Genomic DNA, 17,733 nt, shown 5'->3' on the forward strand with positions numbered 1-17,733 from the left:
CTCGATGCCAAGTATCCTCTCTATGTAGTCTGATTCTCTCAACCAAGGCTGTATTTAAAAAAAAAAAACAAAAAAGGGATTTTCCAGGAAAGAATCTTGGACTAGGCAAAAAAATTAAGTACCACGCCTCCCTGGCCTCATCAGAGCAATGGTCCTGAAAATACCCAGGCTGCTCATGAGAACACTTGAGGTTGGATGTCTGTTCTGTTGTACCTGGATTTTCAGCCCTCCCTAGTTCCTGCATTCCTTTTTGGCCCAAGAACTTCCTTGTCTTGGTGTTTTCCTGAGTCTACTGAAGTTCAGTTACGGAGGTGCCCCACCTATCCCCTAGTAGGGCAATAACTGCTGCTTGCAATCTGTACATTTTAGGGTTGGCTCAGAAAATGTTCAGTGATGCATGTAACTTCAGTGAGCTGCTGACGGGTCATTCAGGAAAACTCCATTCCAGATTAAATCTGGCACACTTACCGGGCGATCTGAGGGCTAATACGTTTTTCAGCTTGTTCCCATCATCTAGTGGCATTGTCTTGCCTATTGCTGCTTGGATTAACTTTTCCTAAAGCTGGAACACTAGACATCTGGCTCTTGCCCTTGGCCTAGATTTGAATCTCTTGGTTCACCACTAGCCCCACTGTACCCACTTCAGTTGTCCTGCACCAACTTCTCTGTCACCCTGTAAGACTTGCACCTACAGTGCAAAATAAGCATGAAGGGGCTCCTAATACATTTCCTGCCATCGTTAATTGAAAACCCACTTGCTCAGGCTTCTTCTAGCCTCCTTAAAGATAAAGTAGCCTTTTGACAATGGGCTAATAGAGATCACCGTAAAATAAATTTGAACTGGGAAAGTTGTGTGTGTCTGAGCCCAAAGTACTACATACGTTCATTGTCCTGGAGCTTAGGACCTGCTAAAAGAAACAATTCTCAAGATGGACATGGAAGCAGGAAATCTGGCCATTGGGAGTGGTCTTGAGCCCATGATGTCCAAGGCCACGGGGGGGGGGGGGAGGAGGCGAGACCTATGAGGACCCAGGAATATGGGATTCCTCTAAAGATTAGTCTTCCGTGGCTCATCCAAAAGCTGATGAAAAGTCATGGCCTAGAAAATGAGGGTCGCTACTCCACTGAGGCATTATCAGAGAGCATTGGTCTCCCTCAGTCTGTCAAACTGGCTCTCTCTCTCCTCATCTAGCCCAGCTGACTTCCTAGACAAGAAAAAGGGAGCCTTTTTTTAAATCTGAAGGCCACATCCCATTTCTGAGGGATCTCATAAGGCTACATCTTGTATTTGCAGGTTCCATAAGTGTCTGCATTCGGTATGTATTCACAAAAATTATATCTATATCTATGCATGTCTTCAGTGGAAAAAAAATAGAAAACATACACCACCTTGGGTGAATCGCTTCATAAAGGTGGTCAATAAATCCCAATCCTATATAATAATTCTCACCTCCAACAGGATGTGCTTGGGACCGTGCCTGCCGGAAGTGGTCTGCTAGGCAGGTACGCACTGACCTCAGTGACAGACAATTTGGCAAAGCAAAACAATCTGAGTGCTGGCCATTAGGACACAGGGTTGATAGGAGAGTTTTAAAAGACTGAAGGAACCGAAAGTGTTAAATGGGGGGAGGGGGAGTTCTGAACGACTGAAAGACATGAACATTTGGGAAAGGAAAACAATCTGAATGCTGGCCATTAGGACACAGGGTAGATAGAGTTTTAAAAGACTGAAGGAAACGAAAGTGTTAAACTGGAGAAGGGGGGGGGGGGGAGTTGTGAATGACTGAAAGACATGCAAATTTGGGACAGGAAAACAATCTCAATACTGGCCATTAGCACACAGGGTACATAGGAGAGTTTTAAAAGACTGAAAGAACCAAAAGTGTTCGGGGGGGGGGGGGGGGGGGGGGAGTTCTGAATGAATGAAAGAAATGAAAATTTACGAGAGGAACACAATCTGAATGCCAGGCATTTGTACACAGGGTAGATAGGACACTTTTTAAAAAAAAATGAAGGACATGAAAGTATTATATCTTGGGGGAGAGGGGTGAGGAGGAAAGCGGAGGTGTATCCGGATACTGGGCGTTAGGGCCACGGGGGTACATACACTTTTGAAAGCCTTAAGGAACCCAAAGTGTGGGAAGGAGGAGGAAAAGGAGGGGAGGGAATGGGGTGAGGGGCATTAGGAACAGGGGAGGGGGCCCTGTCACACACTCTCATTCTCACACACACACACTGTCACACAGACAGTCTCACTCTGTCACACACCCGCACATTCACTCTGGCTCTCTCTCTAAAACATACACACTCCCAGGAAAACCTTGCTAGCACCAGTTTCATTCGTTCCAGAAACGGGCCTTTTTTTACTAGTAAATAAATTAAGATCAGACTAGAAAACACTTCATGACTGCCTGAGCACACAAGCACAATGACAAAATACACACAAAAGACAATTATAATTAAATCGTTTAAAAAAGAAAAATACACGTTATGTATAATGTACAACAAGAAATGACCTGTAATTGCAAGCTGCTTTAACATATTTACTGAAAATTAGATCAATAGAAATGTAGTTGATATAAATTATTTATTTATAAAATGTATATCCCGCCTAAACCTAATGTAACATTCACAAATAACAGAAATAATGACAATACCCACTGTTTCCCAATCAACCAGAAACTTGAAAAAGTCTCGCCACAAGATAAGTTTTCAAAAATATCTTAAGATGTCCTGCATTAGTACAGTAGCGTAGATAACTAGGCAGCGCATTCCACAATCCAGGACCTGCAACTGAGAAGGCTGCTACTTGTGTACAAGCATAGTGCATGCTTATCAATGAGTCAGTTGCTGTTTTTTTTTTGTGTGTGTGAAATCAGATCTCAACCCCCTTGCAGATACAAACAACTTGATCACAGACCGAAAGTACTATGCAATCTTGCCAAGCACAACCTGGTGGAGAAAATACAAAATCTTAAAATGAAACTAATATTGCACAGGCAGCCATTCAGATGCTTCAAAGCGGGAGTAATATGCTCATACTGCGAGAGCCCAATAACAACCCCTACTGCAATCTTCAATGCCTTAATTTTTGCATCTCGTATACCCAAGTAGAAAGAATTGCAGTAATCTATCCTTGATATCACCATAATTTGCACAACAGCAGTTTAATGTAATTCAGGTATTGAATATATAATGACTTAGTAAAACTTTCATATTGCAGTTTTTAACTTCTCAAATAGTCTCCTTTTTACCCACCTGCCCCATGACCCAGCACATTACCCCTTTTATAACCTCCCTCTGGTGCACCAACAGCATATTTAAATAAAGTATCAAGCACTGTGAAGCCGTTAACAATCCTGTGCCATTAGGGCCTTGATGTTCAGCACCATTACTGCAACAGGAAGTAATGGGGGGGGGGGGGGGTGGCAACGGAATGGTAGGGCCTTCATTGGCACTGGAGCATCAAGGCTCTGATGCTAGAAACTTGTACTGTGCATATTTCATCAAAAAAATACATACCTTAATGTAACTCACCTTGGAAAAAGGCATGAGCTAAATTAATAAATCAGTAAAAGAAAACAGTGCCACAAAACATCATTTTATATCATGCTGCACTAGAAGCCACAAAAGGCTGCAGGTTCCCCCACCACTGAAGACTTTAGAACCACAAACATTGTCAAGGTCAGGCTGTGGGGACTTCCATATAAGGATACAGATTAGAGTTAGAAAGGGATTGAGACAGGACCTGGTAGATTCTCCTGTAGCAGAACCAACCAACCGAAGATTTTTTTTAAAAAAATAATAAAAGGATGCGGCAGTCTTCGTACATTACAAACCTAATCTGGCCATAAAAGCACTCTGGGAAGCTTTACCTGTATGGAAAGGCAGAGAGCCAGTTCTGCAGGTTGTTCCTTTCGTTGCTTTTCTGTCTCCTAGGTGGGGGAAGAAGAGCTCCAGCATGCTTGTGAAATCACCTGCTGAAATAACTCAGAACTGGGGCTATGCAGACTCCACTATTCATGAGGGTAGCTATGTGGCCTCCACAAACCTCCCCATTCATCTATCAGATGGAAAGAAGGAAGGAAATAAATAAATAAATAGAACCTGTCATACTTGAGTTGAAGCAGCAGTAAAATATTCACCAAATTGAGAGTGTCATCTAGGCTGTTCTGTGTGCTTTGCAGGGGCCAGAGCAGTCTAGGCAACCCCTCCAACTTTTTGGCTGCCACAGGTTGCAGCACCCACCTGGCACCTGCTTGCTTGCTTGCCTGCTTGCTCACAGGCCAAGCCAAATGCACTGGCTGATGCTGACACTGAACTGCAATGACTTATCAACAGCATCTTGCCTCTTTTTCTAGACATACTGGAATCAAGTGCTTGAGGGGGAGCCCATCTAAGAAAAGGCTGTGCTGAAAGACTTCCCTCTTTTGTAAGCTTTACTGCCTCTCTGTTGCTCTCCAAGGATAGAAGGAGTATGTGCTACCTGTAGCTCCTGCTGTCAGACTCACCAAGGATGAAAAGCCATCAGGGACCACCCAGTGCTGGACCCATTGGTATGGGAACTTGGACCCAAGCTGAGTATTTGACTATGTGTGTAGACCCCAGTTGTGTCTTTGACAGTGTGAGTGTGTATATACATTCAATCTGTAATCACTCCTGGCAATGTACAGGAGATAAACATTAAACAATGACAATAGGCAAATACTAAGCTAACACTCTGCCACCCTAAATACCCACAACCAAACACATAACTGAAACAAGTAGGGTTTTAGTCCTCTTTAAAATCTAACTAAGTCCCTTTCGTGCCATGAAGCACTTGGGAGGGTATTAAACAGGGAACTTCCCCAACAAAACTTTTTTCTAGTGTGACAATCAAATGTTTTTTTTCGCTTAAGTACACACAATAAATGTTGCTGCTGCTACTACTACTACTACTACTAATCATCATTTCTATAGCACTGCTAGATGTATGAAGTGCTGTACACATTATTTGCAGGTACTTTAACCCTAGTGGGCTCACAATCTGGCTGCCATGGGGAGAGGGAAATCTGCCCAAAAGGCTGTTGCCTGAAGCATCTGTAAGACCATTTCTACTCTACCAGGCATCTGGGCCTAACACCTTTCTTGAAGCAGCCTACTTGTAGTATTGTACCTGTTCCAGGATGAACTAGATAACATTTCTCTGCTAAATCAATTGATATTTCTTCTCTAGATTTTCCTTGTTTGTTTTACTCAAAAAAAGTTTTGATAATTTGTTGACTAACTGAAATATGATGTACCAGCCTTAATGAAAGAGGCAGTTTATTGATGTGATTTGGCAAGTGAAGATTAGCTTGATTCAATTTGTGTTATGTATCTTAGTATTTATTTTGTATATTATACTTTTTGTATCCCATCTAGAATTGTGGGATAGGCAGGACTATACATTTTAAAAGATGATAAATTAGTTGCGTCACCAAATTGCATGTTTTCACCACCTGCTGGTGATTAGAGAAATACCAAGGAGCAGAAGATAAATGACATTCAGTTTAGAGTGAGGACTGCTGTACAGGCTTCTGATTTGTCTTTGGATAATCTCCAGAAAATGTATGCGAGGCATTGGTATTACATAAGTATTGTCATACTGGGACAGACCAAAGGTCCATCAAGCCCAGCATCCTGTTTCCAACAGTGGCCAATCCACAAGCACCTGACAAGATCCCAAAAAAGTACAATATTATCTGAGGGTATTATCTGAAGGTGTAAATTATGGCAGATAGTCAATTTTTAGTGCCCTGCAGCCACTGCTTAAAATCTGAACACTGCAGTTCCAGGTATGATGTGAGATAGCATCTTTTTTTTTTTGCTATGGTTTAGTTTCTGTAGTGAACTGACATGTTCACTGTTGATAGAACATTAATGGGGAAATAAATGGCATCTTTTCTGCTTCAGATTTCAAACTTCATCCCAGGTGCTAGTTAAAGTGATAACAATATGTTAGTGCTCACCCCAGTTAGGAAGAAGCAACAAGTTCATTGTCACAAGTCCACATATTCATTACTTTATCTTGAGCGCTAGGCATCCCTGACAGATTTTAGTGATGCGGGTGAAAAAGTTTTTAGCATGTTCCAGTCATGGAGTTAATGAGAACATTTGTACTCAAGGTCTATATTAGAGGAGTGCACTTCTGGGATTATTTTTTTCTTTTAAAATAAGACTGGCTGAGTTTGATGTGACTAACTGTGGTAATAGTGACCTTAGTTTCCAGATTGTCAAGATGGTTTCTAGACTTTGTAAAGTTACTACTGTTCTAAAATGATTTAGGGGTCCGAGATTCTCATCCAGTTGGGATGGACATGGATTACCAGACTGCTCAGTTTCACCCTTTCCATCAAGCTTGCCTGCCTGGTTCAATGGATATGTGTAAGTATATGCTACAGAATATCTTTCTACTTTTAATAGTATTTTTCTATACTCTATAAAACTACCCTAACCATGTATTTTAATAGGCACCAGGGCAGTAAAATTGGGGGGTGAGGCTAAAAATGGTGAGTACAAAGTGGATGCTGATTTATGGGCAGGAACAACTTCCACCCAGCTGGATGCTAATAGAAAGGATATGAAAAATGGCCCCTAATGTGCATCAAAAGTCTCTTACTAGACACCTCTGCATGTAGAAATGAGAAACTTATTTTCATAAGTTTTCATGGAATGGGCATAGATGAGTGTTTGGTCCAGGTAAAATGATCAAATTTGCTTGCATTTTTGGTCTAGCAGTTTCCCCCATGCTCCTTTTGGGCTTCATAAAGCAGAACTTCTAGTGGGTTATGTTGGGAACTTATGTAGAATTGCCTGGCTTCACTCTTATGTTAATCTGTACCTAGTCCAGTGATTGCAATGATAGTCCTTGGCCAGGGGCCACAAACAATGGAATCCCTACAGAACCTGGTATTCATGCACCTAATTCTGGTTTCCTAGATGTGCTGAGCTGCCTCCTCAGTATCTCCAACTGGTCTAGGAATCAAAACTGTCTTTTGTACTACAATGCACAGCATTACTGCTGAGCTATGAGAACAGTTCAGCATTTCTCAATTTTAATGGAGAAACTCAGTGTTTTCTGTAAAAAGGAATGGAAGGGATTTTGGATTTAGCTTGCACCTTGATTTCAAGTGTAGCTCAAGGTGAGTTACATTTAGGTACAGTAGGTATTTTTCTGTCCCTTGAGGGCATTGTATCTGAGGCAGCGGAGGGTTAAATGACTTCACAAGGAGCTATAATGGTATTTTGAACAAGGCTTCCTTGGTTCTCAGCCCACTGCTATAACAATTAGGCTGCTGATCCTCCAATGTGAGATTTTACCTCCATGGTCACAGTACTCTATGGTTATAACTCAAGTGCTTTCAAAACTTGTTCTGTTAGAAAAGAAAAATTTTGCAAAGAATTATCAATCATGGTCAAACTATTTCCTTATTGTCCATAACAGACCAATCTAGTCAAGTGGATTACATCTTCCCTGCCAGCAAATAGATGGAGAAAAACAGTTCATAGCTGACTTAGCTCATCTTGGAGAAACACCGAAGAGCTGATGGTATTATCAGCCCCCTTTTGTCTCCAGCAAGTTGTGCAGACATGTGTTAGAGTAGTGTGTCCAAGCTATCTTCCCTGGTGGAATAGGATCCCAATCCAGCTCCTACTGGCTGATTTCCCTTGTCAACCAGGTACTGGTAAGTATGCTCCCAGGCCTTCTGGTTGAGCAAACTCACAGGACTCTGCCTTCTGCTGCTTCTAGTAGAGGAAGTACTGGTGAGTGTGTTCTCAGGGTTCCTGCCTTCAATTCAGCTATGTGATGTCTCTAGACCAAGTGCTGCTAAGAATGTTTTTGGAGCTCAGGCCTCCTGCTGATCAGGTTTTGACTTATAGCTGCCTCATTTAGAGCAGAGACAGGTAAATGTGTTCCCAGAATTTCAGCATTTGGCTCTGCACCTTGTAGAGCAGGTACTGGTAAACTTACTCCAAGGGCTTTGGTCTCCCAGTTAGGCAAACTCCCCAGGTTTTGCTCTGGTTGCCTCCGGTAGAACAGGTGCTGGTATGTGTTTTCCTGGAGCTCCACCTTCCTGTTGATCAGGTTCCAAGGTTTGGCTTTTGGTCGCCTCAGGTAGAATAGAGACAAGCTAAATGTGCTTCTAGGACTTTGACCTTCAGTTGAGCAGACTTCCAGTTTGGCTCATAATACCTTTGGTAGAGCAAATATTGGTTAATGTGCATTCAAGGCTTAGTTTTTAAGCTGCCTCTAGTAAATAGGTGCCAAATGAGTAGGACTATGCCCCCTCTTCCCCCCCCCCCTTCATCCTTCTGCTGCTCCCTGTTGTTTTAGCTTCTCTCTGCAAAAGAGCCCTTTCACTGGGAAGCCATTTTTGTTAACATTGAAGTGAATTAAAAAGAACATAGTGGAGTGTATGTACCAGGCCTTTTGTGAGAGAGATGCCTTGTGGGGATGTGGAGCTATTGTTCCTCAGACTGTATCTCTTCTGTTGTCTGTTCCCAGATGCATTCATATCTCCCTCTCCAACTGACATAGATGAGTCAGAATAGGATTGTTCTGGTCTGAAGGGCTCATCTTTAGCTTCTCCTGAGGGATCTTTGTGCCATGAAAAGGCAGTCTATTAAGGCACCTACTGAGTGAAACAACCTTCCTCTGAAGGGAATATCTCATTGTGTTAGTGTTTTCTGAAACCATAAACTTGTTCTTTTCGTGCTCCTTGCTTCCCCCGCTTCAGTCTATTTTGCAGACAGTTTCGTAGAAATAAGTTGGAGGCTGGCAATGCCTTAAGGTGAAATTAATAAATATAACAGAAACCTTCAAAATTAATTTAAACATAAATTATAACTCTCATTATTCATGTATAATATTTTTCTGGAATAAAATCCAATGAATTATAAAAAATGTTTTTATATATATATGTATTGTGCTCAGTTTTTGGTGTATTGCTGTGGACTTGATAATCCAAGCTTAGCAGGGACACCACCCTTACATCATGGCACATCCTACCTCCATCCTATTAATATTGTTCAATAGATGGGTAAAGTTCATATAAATAGTAAACTTGATGTTCAAGAAATGTATAAATAGCAGTTACTTAGCTTAAGTAGGACTGTGCTGAAAAAATCTTCTTCCTGCCAAGTTCTTGTCCACTGCAATGCTTTTTACAAAAAATCCCTCCGTGCAAAATATAAGACCAAAATGGTCACAGTTCAGCAATTTCAATTCCCTACATGGGCCATGTTTCGCCAAACTAATGGCGTCTTCAGGGGAACTGATCTGAAATACAGGTGAAAGATTTTAACAAACCTAGCATTTTATCTCATATCTAAAATATGTGCAAAACAATCTTACATAACCTAAAACTTAAAATATACACCAAAAACTGAGAACAATATTAATAGGATGGAGGTAGGATGTGCCATGATGTAAGGGTGGTGTCCCTGCTAAGCTTGGATTATCAAGTCCACAGCAATACACCAAAAACTGAGCACAATACATATATATATATAAAAACATTTTTTATAATTCATTGGATTTTATTCCAGAAAAATATTATACATGAATAATGAGAGTTATAATTTATGTTTAAATTAATTTTGAAGGTTTCTGTTATATTTATTAATTTTATAATTTGAAACCGTTTCTTTGAGAATACCCAGAATTACGTTTGGTAATGCCTTAAGGTGGCCAGGATAGACAAATTGTGTATTCTTTTCCCCAGAAAGAAGTAGTTAAGCTGCTTTTTGTTGGTCCACAATTCTGTTGCTGGGACGCACAACACTCGGGGACATCTGTGATAACAGGACTGGGTCTATGTATATTTGTCTTCCCCCCTCCCCCCGCCGCCCAGTTTGTTTAGTCCCTCTTTCTAAGCAGTGGTTGCATGACTGAAGACCTCTTAAGTCAAGTAACCCTTTGATGGTACAACAGGGTCTTCCTTTCAGATAACAGTATGGCTTGACCTTCCTGTGTGGGGAAATGGTTTCCAAATGGACCAATGCCAGGTGAGTTTTACATGGTGGAGGTCAGGGATGCTGAGGAGCTCTTTCATGAGGTAGCTCAGTGACTTGTACCAGTGCAGGTGTTACCACAGAGATTACAATTAAAGTTCTTGGGAGCTCCTACATAGAGCAGTAAGTGCTGCAAGTTTAGCCTTGTTGAGTAGTTTTTCTCTTCGTAAAGGGGTTATTACCTTCTAGTAGTCCTGGATACTTTAATAGGCTGAGTTTTCTCATCAAGCACCTTCCTTCTCTCGGTTGCTCATGAAAGCTGGTTCACCTTGGTCAATGCCCTTGTGGGCAGCTGAGCACTGGGCGTTTTCTTTCATGACAATGCCAGGGGGGTTTGTTACTGGGTTGTATGATGCTTATGGGTACTTACTTCTGTGTCATTTACAAAGTTGGCCATAGGTATGACAGTATTTGGCTGTTTGAATTAATCATAGTTTTGGTGCATGCTTCTTTATTATAAAGGGCCAAAGATTGACGTACTGTTTCCTCAAGGCACTCAGGATAAAAGTCACCGACAGCTCAACAGAACACTGAGAGGCCTAGGACCATTAGAAATCTCTCCCTATCTGTGGCATTGCCATGTTTTCTTTAGAGATTACCAGCTAATCATTTTTAGATGTCCTTCCAAAATGTGACAGCTTCAGATTCTATTGAACTAGCAGAATGAAAGCTGTAGACTGCCTACATTGGAAAGGATTCTGGGTCCTCTTATGTGATCAATTGGTCATGCATGGTAGGACAGAACAGGAGAGGTGTTTGGCTATGTTCTGGGGTTTTTTTAGATGCAGGAACCACTAGGATGGCCGATAATGTTTGGGAGGAGTGATTTATTTATTTATTTGCCCCTTTCCAGGCCTGTGGCATAAATGGGAGATCCCTTGTCTCCAAAAGAGAGGCCCATTCCTGGATTTCAGATCGTCTGTGTTCCATGTCTGTCCTTAGCAGACTCTGGGCTCTAAAATGTTGGCCATGAAGAAGTGCCTTATGTAAAGGTACACATTTCGTCACTCAAATTTTGCTCTCCTTTTTTGTGACCTCCATTCATGCAGAATTGCAATACCTTTCTATTCTAGGGATCTAAAATCTCACAGGCAAATGGCTTGCCACAGATTTTTCCTGAGGGAAAATGGAGTAGGGGATACCTCCTAATTACTTCTGTCCTCATCTGTGACCCTTGTAACTTAAAAGGAGTGTCTTTGTAAGGGATATCTGATGAGCTAACAGTGACCACTAGTAGGAAGGAAATAAACGTGGAAGTTGGATGCTGGCCTGGGGCGATCCAGGAGATGTTGGTCTGTACAGTATCACTGGCTGATAGGAACATGCTGGGAAGCCTTTGTAGCCCTCAGCTACTGGAGGATGTAAAACAACTTTGAGCTAGAACAGAATTTCCCTTGTGGCACCAAGCAATATGTATAATTGGCACAGTCTGTGTCAGCAGAGTTTTGTTTGAACAGATATCCTTGGCATCACAAAATATAAACGAACTAGAGCCGAACCCAAGGGAATATCCGGCAGACCGTATTTGGAATAACTTCACTAATCTAAGCACCGAAATAATAGCTCACGCACTCAGAAAATTCTCCTCCGCCCACTGCCAACTAGACACCTGCCCCAACTATATAATGACCCCCCTCCCCAATCAATATGTCACAGAACTCACAGACCACCTTAATTATCTTTTCAAAAAAGGCCCATTCCCACAGGACAGAGGAAATATCCTATTAACTCCCATCCCAAAAGACACCAAAAAAAAAAAGCAAAAGACACCTCGAATTCTAGATCGATAGCATCCATACCCCTAACAACCAAATTGACAGAAGGCATAGTCGCCAAACATCTAACAAAATACCTCACTGATTTCAACATACTGCATGAATCTAAATCTGGCTTCAGACCTCAGCACAGTACAGAAACAATACTAACCACACTCCTGACCAGATTCAAACAGGAAATAGCAAGGGGTAAAAACATCTTCCTACTCCAATTTGACCTATCAAGCGCATTCGATATGGTCGACCACCACATACTACTGAGAATCCCTTACAAGATAGGAATTACAGGAAAAGTACTCTCCTGGATCAAGGGATTTCTGACATCCAGAAAATACCAAGTCAAATCAAACTCAGATATATCTCCACCTTGGAAAGCAGAATGTGGAGTACCACAAGGATCACCGCTGTCACCTATATTATTCAACCTAATGATGACCTCACTGACTAAATCTCTATCCAAACAAGGCCTCCATCCATTTCTCTACGCAGATGACATCACCATCTATATTCCATTCAAACAGAACCCCACAGAAATCACCAAGGAAATAATAAACAGCATGACCACCATGGAATCCTGGGCATCGGCATTCAAGTTAAAACTCAATAGAGAGAAAACCCAGTGTCTCATTCTCTCGTCCCAATACAATAATGTTCCCCCCTCGGCAATTAACGCACAGGGTTCATCCCTCCCAGTCTCAGACCACTTGAAAATCTTAGGCATAACAACTGACTGCAACCTAACGCTAGAAAGCCAAGCTAAGAACATGACCAAGAAAATGTGCCACACTATGTGGAAGATCAAACGTATAAAACCTTACTTTCCCAGGGATTCATTCCGCAATATGATCCAAACCATGGTGCTAACCCATGTAGACTACTGCAATAGTATTTACGTAGGCTGCAAAGATCAAATCATAAGAAAACTACAGACAGCACAAAACACGGCTGACAGACTCATCTTCGGAAAAACATGCTTCGAAAGTGCGAAACCCCTCCTAAGAAGCGTACATTGGCTTCCTATTAACGCTTGCATAACATTCAAAATATGTACAATAGTCCACAGAATCATCTACGGACTTGCACCAGATTACATGACTGAACTTATCGATCTACCAGTAAGAAACGTGACGAGAACTGCAAGAACCTACCTAACCCTTCACTACCCCAATTGCAAAGGTATAAAATACAAATCTTCACATGCCACCAGCCTCTCCTTTATAGGCTCACAACTTTGAAACTTACTACCCAAAGACCTGAAACTCACAGAAAACTATCTACAATTCAGAAAAAAAACCTGAAAACACATCTTTTCAAGAAGTCTTTCCCCCTCTGGATCTGCCTAATCTCACACCACCATACATCATGAAAAAGTTCAGAAATGGAATACAATAATAACCTCTCTCACAATATGCTAATATATCAACTTAAGCGTTTATTATACTTCTGTATTATGTACTAGACTTCTACAAATCTAAATTTTGTATTCGCCTTTTTAGCAATATGTAAGCCACATTGAACCTGCCATACGGTGGGAAAATGTGGGATACAAATGCAGTAAATAAAATAAAAATAAATATGAGAACCTGCTAGTCAACCTGCTAAAACACCATGAGGAACAAGTTCTTCAATCAAAGGAAGAGAGTACAAATTGGGGAATTTTCATTTTCTCCTCAAAGACCTCTGTTGGAAAACCCCTGTCTGTTCTGTCTTATGGTTGTGTTTTCATAGGAATTCTTCTCAGTGTTATTTGCAGCCTTTAATATTTGCTAGGGAGGTCCATGTAGTGGATCTAGATTAGTTTACAGTCTCTGGGTTCAGCTTTACAGAGAAGTCAATGTTTCCTCTTGATGGTTCTATTCATTCCATCTGGTTCTTCTCCAGAGGACATTGGATGGAGGTCTAACTTGCACTTATAGGGCAGAGTTCATGGGGGATCATTTTCCTTAGGAGAGAAAAGCACGTGACACCCACTTGCCTGACACCAACCTTTCTCTTGGATTCTGCATTTAGGCAGCTTTCATCTGGAAATATAATATTTCTGCCTGAATTTAGAAACAGAAAAATGAGGGCAGATAGAAACTATATATGGCCTATCCAGTCTGCTTATCCATACCATCTATTATCCCTTATCACTTCCAATTGTAAGAAACTTGGGTGAGCACAGGGCTACTGTGCTGAAGTTGGGTATAGACCTATGTAGGAGTCCCATAAAGGAGACAAGATGTCTAAAGCATTCATCTCCTAGCAGAGTCAAGGAGGTTACTACCTCAGGCTGCACCTGTAGGAGTTTTTGGGTACCAGAGGGATGATGATCCTCTTGGGAACGGCACAGCAGTCCTTAGGTAGAGTATAAATCTCTTTCCAGATGATAATGGCAGGGTGCAGGCTTTACCTCTGTTGCATTCCCCTTGCTCAGCACTTAAGCTTGAGTGTTCAAGCTGGAAGAGAGTCCACCTTGGACACGAGTCCTCAGAGCTGTCATGGCTTCCTCTGTCCAGTCTAGATAGACCATGAGCACTTCCCACTTGAATGAACTGACAGTAAGGAAGGTGAAATTTAAACTTGCATATCCAGACCAGTCCAGAATCCACCACCCAGGGACAGATGAGATTAGACAGCAAGTACATTGTTTATTGGAGTTTTGGGATCAACTTTACCCTTGCTTTCAAGTCTTATCTCTGAGTTTCTGATCAAGGACTGAGTTTTCACTGTATTAGAAGCGCAAAAAAAAACCCATTTTGTTGTCTTGGATGGTTTGTTATCCTGGGTTCTTAACTTTGACAGATGTACTGAAGAGCATAAAGCAAGTATCCAACCTTCTATAAGGAAAGTGAAGTCATCTTTGAATTTTTTTTTTCTCCATCTGGTGGCAGTGGGACATAATCCACTTGTCTGACAGGACTTTGAGGAAAAGGAATTAATAGGTAAATTTAAGTTTTCATTTTTTAAATCAAACTTCTTGTTCAAACTTTTTTGAATATAGTATTAGTACTTTGGTATTTATGTACATTTTATGTAAATAACACATTCTTATCTTGATTTTAAGACTGACCTGTTTCTGAATTGGCCTTATGAAAATGTCTGAGCTTTAAATGGTTGAGCAAATTCTTTACAGAGCATTGTATCTAACAAATGCTTTTAGCTGATCAACTTGAAAATGTTGGATTACTAAACATTTATATAGTACTACAAAATATATAAGTTCAGATAAACGTGAGCTTTTCCCTGCTCTATGGTTCTTGCAATCTAGTCAAGACAGTTGAGTGTTTGGGGAGAATTACAGGAATTGTTTTAGATTGTTTGTTTTCCAGTTACCAAGAATTTTTTTTTAATATTTCAAACCTTTTTAGCTATCAGTTCTTCTTAAGGTTCCTGGTAGCCTTTCTCTCCCTCTCCCCACCAGTTAAAAGATATAAACTAAGATCAGGAATGCCTTGGTAGTTTGCATCCTTTCTATTCAGATAATTTTCCAACCTCCTGAGTTACTGAACTAATTATAGAAGCTGTTTTGTTTTTGCTAGCAGCTACATTTGGCACAGCATCCATGAGCATGCCAGCAGGGTTTGGAACACCTGCTGCCTACAGTCTTCCTACCAGCTTCAGTGGCACTTTCCAGCAGCCACCATTTCCAGTTCAGGCACCATTTTCTCAACCAGCAACTTTCTCTCAGCAGCCAAATGGTAAGGCCATGCATGTTTAGGGAGGTGTTTTTCATTAGAAATACAAAAGCATTAAAAAAAATAGTAAATCTAACATGTAGTGGAAATGTATATACCAAGGTACGGCAAAGCTCTGGTGCTAATACAATGAAAGAATATTGAGAGAAGCTGGGTTCACAAAAATATTTGGTCAGGAGAGTGCCAGTATGTTGGAACAGGACAAATGCTGATCTCTGTGGCAACAAAAATAACATTCAAGATAAACCACTTGTCATGAAAAGGTAGGAAATGGGCCTGCGGTTTCATATGACTGAGAGTATTTTTTAGCTGCCTACAAAAATATGTATAGTCGCTTTTAAATAGCGCTATAGCTTGGGTGTTTTAATGTCACCCAGAGACTGACTTTAGCATCAAAACAATGAGGATATACAGCACTTCATTATCACAATTACCTTGATCTGTAAATTTAGTACAGTACAAAACATATGAAATATTCAGAGAGGATACATTCTCATTCTCCTCCTCCTCCTATAGAGATTACCACCAACATAAATGATTTATTCTTTCTTTCTTTCTGAAGGTGCAGGTTTTGCAGTGTTTGGTCAGGCAAAACAAGTCATAATGCCATTTGGTCAGGTGGTGGCCCCTGGACTAACTAGTAATCCTTTTATGGTAAGTGAGATTTTAAGACCAGCTTTACCACCTCAGTGCCACTGGTGGGAGGCGGTATATCAAGCCTAATAAATGAAGTAAAGAGCATGAAAAGGCAAGAATAAGATGCAGTTTGGTAGCTTTTAAAATCATGCTTTGTGCTTAACATGAATTGATGTACACAAGCTGAAGTTAATGCATTTCTCTAGTCTTTATACTAGTCATTGGGGGTGCCTGGGCAATTTAGGTTTGGATTTTTGTTTATTCCTCGGCTTTTTCAGATCCAAAGTCAGGGCACCTTATATATTCAGGTACTCAAGTTGTTTTCCTGCCCAAACCCGACACAATGAAAGGGTGATGTGACTTGCCCCAAAGTCATAGTGTGAGTGGGATTGGAACCCTTGCTTCCCTGGTTCCTTAATCTGGTGCTCTAACTACTAAGTAACTACTTATTCCATGATGCCTTGGGTGATGCTGTATACTGGCCATTTTCTCTCTCTCTCTCTTTTTTTTTTTTTTTTATATTGTGCTGAAGGTAAATGCAACATACACCACACGGAAGTATAACGGTTGATGTTTTAATAAAGTAATATTGTTACTTTAATGGTGAATGTCATTGAGTTTGTTTTGAGATTTAAAACAAAAAAGGCTTTCCTTTATTTCCTCCACATTTGATTTGCAGTCTTCCATCACTAGATAGACTATTTATTGGTCAACAGGGGCTGCTGTAATAACAGCAGATGTCTCTCTCCATGTATGGACTTGAGCTTGTTGTCTCCTTGGGATGAGCAGGACAGTCCAACAGGGGATTCAAACCTGTATCCCCCTTACACTGCAGAACTTTGATTATAGATGTTTTGCTGGATTGAATGTGGCTATTTTTAGCACGCTGAAGATTTTTTTTTCTACTTTTCAGGCTGGTGGATCAACAGGACAGTTTCCAGCTGGAAGTTCATCAACGAATCCTTTCTTATAGCCTTAGATATTTTTATGTACAAGAACTCTTTAAGTGGTTACTTAACATCTCTACTCTTCTTGCACTGTTGTCTTGTTTCACTGATCTTAGCTTTAAATTCAAAAACTTGCAAAGCCTACATTTTGTATTAAGAAAGAATACAGAATGGAGGATGTTCTTTAATACTTTTTAACCTGTGACTTGGCAGAAAAGAACATAGCCGTATCGTGTATATTAAAATTGGCTAACATTAAGTTATTGCAGATACCACATTCATTATGCTGCAGTACTGTACATATTTTTTTCTTAGGAAATAGAGCTATTTGTGCATATCAGTATTTGTAACTTTAACAACATATTTCATTATGTTAAAAAAAAAAAATGTTACTGGGAAAATCAGCTACTTTAAGGTGCTGTTATATCTCCGGGAATGAATGATCAAAATCATTTTAATTGTAACTATTGGACATGTTACACTCAGTATGTGAGATTTTATTCATTTCTCACAAAAGAAAAAAAATGAAGGTTTTTGTTTTCTTGAACTATTCTATTTATAAGTACCTAAACTCTTCCATACTGTAGAAAGATTCCTGTCTGCATAATAAAGCTGATCATGTTTTGCTACAGTTTGCAGGTGAATAAATAAATATTAGAAAAG

The 17,733-nt window shown here is 40.5% G+C and overlaps 1 protein-coding gene across 5 annotated transcripts in view; it reads left to right on the forward strand.

Annotated features, from left to right (window-relative positions):
• The window catches only part of AGFG1 (ArfGAP with FG repeats 1), a 145,369-nt gene extending 127,925 nt beyond the window's left edge, over positions 1 to 17,444 (forward strand). For 4 of the 5 annotated variants that reach the window (XM_030215709.1, XM_030215710.1, XM_030215707.1 and 1 more), the window contains 4 exons: positions 6,307 to 6,405; positions 15,332 to 15,490; positions 16,050 to 16,141; positions 17,037 to 17,444. In XM_030215709.1, the coding sequence (XP_030071569.1) occupies positions 6,307 to 6,405; positions 15,332 to 15,490; positions 16,050 to 16,141; positions 17,037 to 17,096 (410 nt within the window). In that variant the 3' untranslated portion in view covers positions 17,097 to 17,444. The remainder of the gene's footprint in view (positions 1 to 6,306; positions 6,406 to 15,331; positions 15,491 to 16,049; positions 16,142 to 17,036) is intronic. The other variant, XM_030215708.1, reaches the window with a different exon arrangement.
• The last annotated feature ends 289 nt before the right edge of the window (positions 17,445 to 17,733 follow it).

This window comes from Microcaecilia unicolor, chromosome 10 (genome assembly GCF_901765095.1).
Source record: "Microcaecilia unicolor chromosome 10, aMicUni1.1, whole genome shotgun sequence".
Taxonomy (NCBI): Eukaryota; Metazoa; Chordata; class Amphibia; order Gymnophiona; family Siphonopidae; genus Microcaecilia; species Microcaecilia unicolor.